Raw genomic sequence first — 9,732 nt, forward strand, 5'->3', positions numbered from 1 at the left:
CGTATGTGAACTCTCAAAATGTCAAAATTAGCGCATCTGTGGTCCCAATACAGGACGCTCTCACAGACAGGGATTTGAGCACTAATTTTTGAGACTTAGATCTGGAAAAACCATTTTATTTCAAAATCCAGATAAAACTTATGAAAACCACAGTTTATTTTCATTAAAATTTTATTTTATTTATTTGTTTTTACTTTAAATTTTAATTATTTTCACTCAAAACTAAACACTGTCAACGCAGTGTGTAATCGTCCCGAAACAGGACGCCCCACAGACAAGAAAAAAATTCAAGCGTCCCAAATCGGGACGCCCCACACACGTGAGGTTAACATTTTTTAACTAAATTAAGTCGTCAGTAATGTTATAATTACGTTTTTAGAACGTTAGCAGCTACAAAATAATCCATAGTCCATAAACTTTCGTCCTAAAAATTGTAGAAAAGCAGTATTATTGTCAACATTAATTAAATAATTTGATTGTAAAAAAAGATCTTTTTTGATGTATTGATCTATTGTGAGCGTAATATTTTTAATCTATATGCACTGCCTTGTAAAAGTAGGAAAATAATGCGCGGTTTACATTTGACCAGTACAGTTGGTTAGTAGCGCTCTGATTGGACTGTCAAGTAACTAGCAAAGTACGAACGCTAACAGGCGCAAATTATTGCGCTTGCCGTCGGAACAATCCAATTGTACTGGCCAAGTGTGAACCGGGGATAAGATTGATACCATCACGGTGTTATGTTCGAAGTATCGAGTTATATTTAGGAACAGGATGTGAATTATAATTAAGTTAGATTCAAAGCTAGTTCTTAGTTTATAAGGTAAAAGGCGAGACTTAATACTTCGTCACGACTGAAATAAACTTTGGTTATGTAGATTTATGCAAATAACCTCTAATAAGTCTTAAAGTTACCTGAATTGTAAAATGTGATGTTTTGGTGAAAAAGTCTTTGTCATTTGACATTAATTTGAATTTGGAATCTTTGTATCCTGGACATTTTCGAATAATGATTCAAAATGGCCGCGTTACAATTCAGGTGACGCGCGAGTGAGTGATCGAATTATAAGCAGCTTTATTGTACTAAGTATACGGCTTTATTTGCGCTGACGTGTTGTGATATTTAATGTAACTTGTTATGTATTTGGCTTTGTTGGTTATTGAGATAATATGTTGGTTGCAAGTATTGGACGATTGGCAAAATGCCGCCAAGTATTGGATGGGAAATTGTATGGCAAAAAGTTTGCGAGCTTAGTGTGGCAAACAAATGTTGCTTTAGTATATCAATGTTTTGTCATGTTTTGATATTGGAAATATTTGGCCAGTCTTAGCTTAATTGCGTAGCTTATTTTCTAGTGTATTTTATTGAGATTAAGGTCACATTATTGATCTGACCAATATGTTATCGTAGACTAGTACTTAATTGTAGCGTCCTTACATCATTGCTTTATATAAGAATACTAAGTCGATCTCTTTAGGTTTCCAATTTGTATTTATTTTAATGAATAACCAATTTATTGCTAAGTATGGTAGGTTTGACGTCAAAGTATTATTTTTGTATAAGTTTTAAACGTTTTTTTTTGAACATTTTTCTTTGTGCAATGCCTATCCTCTCTTGTTTCAAATATTTAAATCACAATTTTGTTTCTTATAATATTTATAGTAGCTGTTTTTTTTTATATAATCAGGTCTGTATGTGAGTAGTAAAGGGGGCGAAGCGACTCGACTTGACATATCGTGAAAAAGAAAGCAATAAAATGTTTATGTACAAGTGTCGAGGGAATGGAAACACTAAGTTTCATGTGTTTTTGTCATAATATAATTTCTACTGGGTATTGGTAGTGTTAAATCGCGTCGCTTCGTTTCGCGTTTACTTTTGACGTAGGACACCTTAATTTTGGTGTCCATTTCTTATAATTTGTACTAATGAGATATTATATTCATGTTTTGTTTTACCTTAAAAAATCTTGCTAAAATCAGTGTAAGGTGATTAATTGTATTGACAATGTGTAGGTTTGAATTGAGTAGATCATATTATGTATATATTTTGATTGAAACGTAACTGTTGTGCGAAACGCACGAAGGGATAGTTGTTGGTTTGTTTGTTTAGTTTATTTATTTCGCGGCTGGGAGTTGAGAGGAGCACGATCTTGTGTTATTCAAATAAAGTTTGTACGTGTATGATGTTTTATATTTTATTACCTTCTTCATTAAAAACACTGATAACGATATTTTACCACGCAATATTCCAGGATAAAATCTCAGTGGTAAACACAACGCATTCGACACTGTACTATTTATCCTAATATCATAAAGAGGAAAGATTTGTATTTTTATATGTATTGAAATAACTCAACTACTGGGCCAATGTAAAAAAAATCTTTTACCGTTAAAAAGCTACGGTATCCGTGAAAAACATAGGCATTATTTAATTTCACGCGGGCCAAGTCGCAAGCAACCACTAGTTAATTATACAATACACTAAAACATTTGTCAACTGATTGCACAGTGTTACAAATATGCAATGATCCAAGACTTATATATTATAAATAATATTACATAGTAATGCCTAACATTAACACCTTATTAACTACATTTTAAAATTTCTTAACAGACCAGACCTCAAATGCACCAATCGCCATTCGTCCGTTCTTGTCCAAACCAGAAGTCAACGATATACAATGTTAAAAAAAAACCACTCAGACAGCGACAGCGCCCCACTCTCCCCGCTTGCGCGGAGAGCGAACGATCATCGAGGGCTGGCAGCGAGCTGCTGCCGCCCGCCTCACGCTCAGGACGCCGCGCCACGCCTCATCAACGTGGTTGGCACCATCTCACATGTTGTGAAGGTCTCGTGAAGAACTTACTATAGAAATGATCCTATGAAGTAAGGTCTTGCCGGAATTTGGCTTCCGCGCGCACCTGATTCCAGTGACACCATTCTCTACATCGCGTTTCTGATTTTTAACAATCGCTTCTTATGACATCTAGCGGTAAAGTAACTCAACATGTTTAAGACCAAACTTTTAAGTTCCGATAGTTATTTATTTATATGAAATTGTAAAATGGCTTTATTTTTTTATTATCAAGCACTTTATACTTACATACTTTTTTGGTATTAAAACGTTAACTTAAAACCAAAATAATAGCTGCATGCCGCTTAGAATTTTTAACAGCGCCATCTTATTTGTAGTTCAATAAACAAAAAAAACTGCCTGCTCGTATTTTCAAGAATTACGAAAATGAAACTGGAAATTTTATTTTGCTTATGCCATATGCCAGGGGTCAGGGGTGAAGCATCTTTATGCATCAAAGTGCCAATTTTTAGTAAATGTTTAAGCGGTCGAAGATGTGCCATCAAATAGTTTTCACTGATTATTACGTCAATTCCATGGTGCATGGTAATGTTCGGGTTAACTTTTTATACATATTTGCTAATAGGTTTTCGTAGTGTTTTTATGATCATACACGTACCCAAAATACTGTGCCATGTGCCATTAATGACACGTGTGCCGGTGGTTCATCATCCCTGCCCTATGCAGTCAGTCTGGGATAAATAAAAATATTGCATAGTGTTGATATACTTTTTATTACTTTACAAACGGCATTTTTACTATATCACAAAATAAAACATGTACATTGTACACAATAAAAAGCATTTTTCTTTAATAATAATGTGTATTGTGCAATTTTTGAGATTTCAATAATTTAATACATATTTCGTTTCGTCAATCGTTAAAAATATATGATATAATTTTATCAAATAAGATTTGCTTTATGCTTTACTATTATTAATTCAAATTAACAATTCTGTTCTGGATCTGTTAAATATATATAAAGTTAAAAAAAAACCACTCAGACAGCGACAGCGCCCCACTCTCCCCGCTTGCGCAGAGAGCGAACGATCATCGAGGGCTGGCAGCGAGCTACTGCCGCCCGCCTCACGCTCAGGACGCCGCGCCACGCCTCATCAACGTGGTTGGCACCATCTCACATGTTGTGAAGGTCTCGTGAAGAACTTACTATAGAAATGATCCTATGAAGTAAGGTCTTGCCGGAATTTGTCTTCCGCGCGCACCTCATTCCAGTGACACCATTCTCTACATCGCGTTTCTCATTTTTAACAATCGCTTGTTACGACATCTAGCGGCGAAGTCACTCAACATGTTTAAGACCAAACATTTATCAGTTCCGAAATAAAGATGTAAATTTAATTTTCTTACTAGCTTTCGCCCGAGAATTCATCCGCGCGGAATTAAAACAAAACAAATGCAAGTAGCAGTAGCCTGTGTTCTTCCAAGCTATCTAAAACCAAAGAGGATGTAATTTACAGACTACATACAAATTCTAACAAACATCCATCCATCAATCTAAACTTTCACATTTATAATATTAGTATTAGTATGATTATCAAGCAAAGTGTTATACTTAGATACCTTTTTCATATTAAAAAGTTTGAACAAAAATGATAGCTGCATGCCGCTTAAAAGTTGTAACAACGCCATCTTGTATGTAGTGCGAAAAACAAAAAAAACTACGTAATTCCAAGAAATGCGAAAATGACACTGGAGTTTTTGTTTTGCCTTTTGCCATATGCCAGGGGTGGCACACCTTTATGCTTCAGGGTGCCATATTTAAGACATGTTTAATGCGGTCGAAGACGTGCCATCAAATAGTTTTGACTGAATATTACATCAATTCAATGGCGCATGGCATCGGGTTCGTTTTTTGTCCATATAATACTTACTTCATACTTCACAAAGTTTGTAGTCTTTTTGTAATCATCGACGTGCCCAAAATATTATGTCAGTGGGTTGCCATCCCTGCATAGCAGTAACAGTCTGGGATAAATTAAAACATTGCACAGTATTGATATATTTATTACTTTATTTTTACAAACGGCATTTTTTACTATATCACAAAATAAAACATGTCCACAATAAAAAGCATAGCATTTTGTGTTGATTTGAAAACAGAATATCGTTAAAATGCAATGATGCTTAAAACTCCGATAACTTTACTTTTACCAGGAATTTAAAAAAAATACCTACATCCATTACAAAAGATTATTTATAACTACAAACGGACGTATTTATTCACGAGCACAAAAACATATTTTCTAGACAATATAATGTATTGTGCTATTTTTGAGATTTCAATAATTTAATACATATTTGGTCAATCGTTAAAAATACATAATTATACTTTTATAAATAAGATTTTAGCGGCAATTTTTATACAAACTGTAGTTGCTTTTTTTATTTATAATAGCAACTGACCATATATTAATTCTTTTCTTATCCAGCGGAGTTTCTTATCGAGAGATTCTTATCAAAATTTCACATTCAAAAAAATTATTATAATACAGTTTTGTAATACATTTCTATTTTATATAATTTAGCATCTTAACAAACGATAAATGTTTAAATAATTATTTGTGTAAAAAAAATGTATAAACTATAGCTATAAAATAATAATTGCCTCTTTTATATTTAATTACTACTCGAACTTAATAAAAAATCTGCTACACGATAAATAAACGCAATTTAACTCCTGCACTCACAGTATGTCCACTAAGGGAGACACTAAGTGTTGATTTCTCGTTGTTTTTTAATCTTACTTGTAAATTTAATTACATATTAGATCTTAGGCTTCAACAAACTTTATAGCCTCATATAAATGCATTTAATTAAAATTATAAAATAAGTCTAAGGATTCGAAAATTAAAGCCACATTCTAATAATCATAATTTTTTGGAATATAAAACACAAAACTCACAAATTTTTAGGAAAATTGGAATACAATTTTACTAGAAAAGGCAGAAACTGAGAGTAAATTAACATAACGTCTGTCTACATCTAGCACGAAATCGAGAAAGTATTCTAGACATAGCCTAGCTCATCGACTGTAATCGTCTAAAATTTGCTTACACTTGTGCTAGGAACCTACGACCTCATTTCTTACTCCACAGCGCACGCCACTGAGCTATTGGTGCTTGTTCATATATTTGCGTGTAAAACTATTAGCTACATTTTAAATAAACATTAGTGCTAATAATTAACTTTCTTCGCCGCGTTGTTGACGCATTCTCGATGTAACATTATCTGAAATGTTAATTATTTTATTAATAACTATAAAATTAGTCTAGATTATAAAAAGGGAAGACTTGTATTTTCGGATTTGTATGTATTCGATTCACGTAAAAACTACTGGGCCGATTTTAAAAATTCTTTCACCATTACAAAGGTATTTATCTGTGAATAACATAGGCTTTATATTATTACTTTATTGAGGAACCATAAACAGCGTATTTCTGGACCGTTTTTGAAAAAAGGGGCAATCGTAAGTTTTGAACTTATAAATTTCACGGGGAGGAATATTTTGTAAGCAATAATAGTATATCCTTTTATGCGTTACTTTATTCGTTGATTAAATGTAGGCAACGCAGTTACCAATGTGGATATATTTGGACAGTGTGCGCTTCGCTATTTTGGCGAATCCAGGTGGCCGCTTACTCATTTACTACCTTATAATAAAAGTAGAGGAATTTCAAAGTTTTTTTTTTCATAATATAGAGTGGCAAACTCGCAAGCGGCCACCTGAATCCACCGAAATAGAAAGCGACCGCTACCAATAAACATCCGCAATTGCAGCGTTGCCCTTCATTGACGAAGGAGGAGACGCACATAAAGAGGATATTTCCCCTTCCTATGCGTCTCCTCCACCGTCAAATCCACTTTTCCTTTCCATCATTTCCTCTTAAGAAAAAGGTGGAAAGGGAAAGGAACTAAATTAGGCCCTTAGTATTGGTACCCTGTTTGGTCTAATAGTGAACGCGAGATTATCTCTTATTTCTCCCCTCCCCTTAAAAAGGTAGGCAACAGTAAACCCTTGACAGTTTTAAAGGCCTGTCTCATTAAATTGTAAATTGCCTGATAACAATCCAATGTGTGAAATATCGGATTTTGTACCCTAATCTGACAGTGACGTCAATTTTAAGTTATCTGACCCTTTATCAGCCAGTGGTGGGACAGGCCGTCTATTAAAAAAAAACTTTATTCACCTAAATGCGTGCACATTGATCAGATAAGCTCCCACTCGCTGTCCAAGTGCTCGTCCGGAGAAAGGACATCTTTAACTCCGTTTTTCAAATCTAACCTCAATTCTATATTCTCTAGGTTCCAGTTGTTCGGCAGCTGCACCACTTTAGGCACTAAATCTATTACATTAGGCTCCATTTTCACTTGAACAGGTTTTTTGATCGGTTTCTCTTGTTTTTCTATATGCACCGGTTTTTCTTCGTACGGTTTGAAGTATTCGATCTCTTGAGGCTCTTTTATTGTGTTTTCTGGCTTTGTTATATGACTCGTTATACTAAAAGATTCGAGATTCAATAACTTGGCTAGGATTTTCTCTTTCTCTTCAATCTCTTTTTCAAGTAAATCGTCGCTTTGTGTATCATTACTGAAAACAAAAATATTTACTATCGATTAAAAGTATTTTGTAAGATATTTTTTTTTGGTATTGAATAATTAAGGGGTGAATTTACATGCCAGTCATTGGGAAATGTAACTTGCATGCCAATTAGAGTTTAAATATGTCAGTAGCTGCCATTTAACTTGCATGGAAATGCACCTTTCCACCCCAAGATTATTGCACAATATAGACAATCAGTATGTATTGGTAAGGTAGGTAAATCATTATAAAAAAATGTTTTTTATCGACATTTTTTGAACCATACTAATATTATAAATGGATAAGTTTAGATGGATGGCTGGATGTTTGTAAGAGTTTGTAGCCTATACGCCTAAACAGATTTCGATTAAATTTGATATAGATATAGAGGATAGTTTGGAAGATAATATAGGCATAGGAACATAAGAACATATAGTTATTTTTTTTAATTTCAAGCAGACATAGTTGCGAGCAAAACATAGTAATATTTAACATACCTGTACACACTGACGTTCATAACACAAGGCGTGGTGTAGCAGTGCGCGGGCGTGCGGCGCGCAGGCGTCCTGAGCCGCGGCGTGCTCGCGCCGGACCCCGTCTCACGTCTTCGACTCCTTTTACTACTGTGTATCACCTCCTCATCGCATTTCTTCTCCATTATCCTATTATACATACTCAATTTCTTCTGCAATTCTTCAGATTTCACTTTCCTTATTTCCTCAGCATCACTTGATACATCTTTAAACTCATTGACAATAGACTCTAGGACATTATCTGCGATGTCTATGGGCAGATTCTTTATGGGCGGTAATTCGAAGCACTCCTCAGCGCTGGCCACGACTCCGCTGTCTATGATCTCGTTCCTGGTCAGCAAGGACAGTGGCTGTTCCAGTACACTGTTGATGTACGGCGCGGTGCTGTCCAGCTGCGTCAGCTCGCGCACCGTGTTCACAGCTTGCTGGATAGACGTCGTTAGCGAACGAGTCATCAAATTTGATTTTTCGTCTGTAATTTACAATTCAGTGTTGATACAAATATTGTCGTAAACATAATAAGTACTCATTTTTAGGTTATATTGTGATGTCAATCCTGTTAAAATATATTAGCAATGTTTCGTTATAGAATGTTTGCTGATGTCTGAAAGTAGTCACATACATTTTAGTTACAATATTTAATTATTGTAATGCAAGTGAGTTATTTAATATAATAAATCATTTTAAAAAAGTAGATTCATCTCCAACGTTTACTCTCCAACAATAAAGCTAAAGCTATTTTCGGTTTAAATCGATATTTATCCCTTTTTTTTTCTTAGTTATCAGTATTCTAAAATTACTAAGATTATTTCTAAAACAAAAATCTAATCAACAAAAAAATATGACAAAATTTTAACAATAAGAATAAGAAAATAATTATTATACACAAATACACTGAATGCAGCCAAACCAAAGCAACAAAAGCACAAAAGTGTAGCAAAGCAGTGTTGCTATGCGCAAAAATGGTGAAATAAAAAAAACACAAAAATTATTCTGCAAAAAGTATATTTATGTATAAGCACAATACTCAATATCAGACCAATAAAGTTTATTATTGGTCCTTGACCTAAATAAAAAACAAGTGTTGAAGATTGTCCAGTTTTTATACTTTTTGTTTTTAAACTTATTTAAAGTAAATTATCGTAACAAACAAAAAATATAAAGCCCAAGATAATTTCAACTAAAACATTAGTTATAGTTACTATATGGAAATGATGAAATATCACAATATTAATGAGAAATAAATATATTGTGTCTACAAAATGGTTCATTTTTTTATCGTATACTATAACAAACATGACAAAATAAAAAAAAATGAATTTGTTGCAATAAAAATCATAAATGTGTATAATAATTTTCTATGTTTTAAGTACATACGTCACAATTAAGTAAGTTTTTGTACACTGTATTAGGCTTAACGGCTTACTCACGTCAAAAAACTATGACGTGAGTAAGCCGTTAAATAATTATAAAATGTCTCGCGAAAGTTTCAATAATTTAACTGTATTAGGCATTTATTTTGAACTTAAAACGTGTCAACAAAAAAAAAACAAAACAATACAGTCAACAAACCTAAAATACATAGGCACACAAAAATAATCACTACTTACATAAAAAAACTCAAATTAAAATGTTCTAATCTAGTCACTCACTTTGGGCACAACACACAACCCTTTAAATTAAAAAATAAAACAAGCAGGATAATCATTAACTAAACCAATTATTCATTTGTTTTTTTTTTTTT

General features: G+C 33.5%; 1 protein-coding gene across 1 annotated transcript in view; it reads right to left on the reverse strand.

Moving 5' to 3' along the window:
• Window positions 1-5,447: 5,447 nt before the first annotated feature.
• Window positions 5,448-9,732, reverse strand: part of LOC106102151 (WD repeat-containing protein CG11141) — a 12,066-nt gene continuing 7,781 nt past the window's right edge. The window contains exons 8-10 of the mRNA XM_013281561.1: window positions 7,953-8,460; window positions 7,064-7,464; window positions 5,448-6,104 (exon numbers count right to left, since the gene is read on the reverse strand). Coding sequence (XP_013137015.1) covers window positions 7,083-7,464; window positions 7,953-8,460 — 890 coding nt within the window. The 3' untranslated portion in view covers window positions 5,448-6,104; window positions 7,064-7,082. The remainder of the gene's footprint in view (window positions 6,105-7,063; window positions 7,465-7,952; window positions 8,461-9,732) is intronic.

The sequence above is a fragment of the Papilio polytes genome, unplaced genomic scaffold (assembly GCF_000836215.1).
Source record: "Papilio polytes unplaced genomic scaffold, Ppol_1.0 DF823923.1, whole genome shotgun sequence".
Taxonomy (NCBI): Eukaryota; Metazoa; Arthropoda; class Insecta; order Lepidoptera; family Papilionidae; genus Papilio; species Papilio polytes.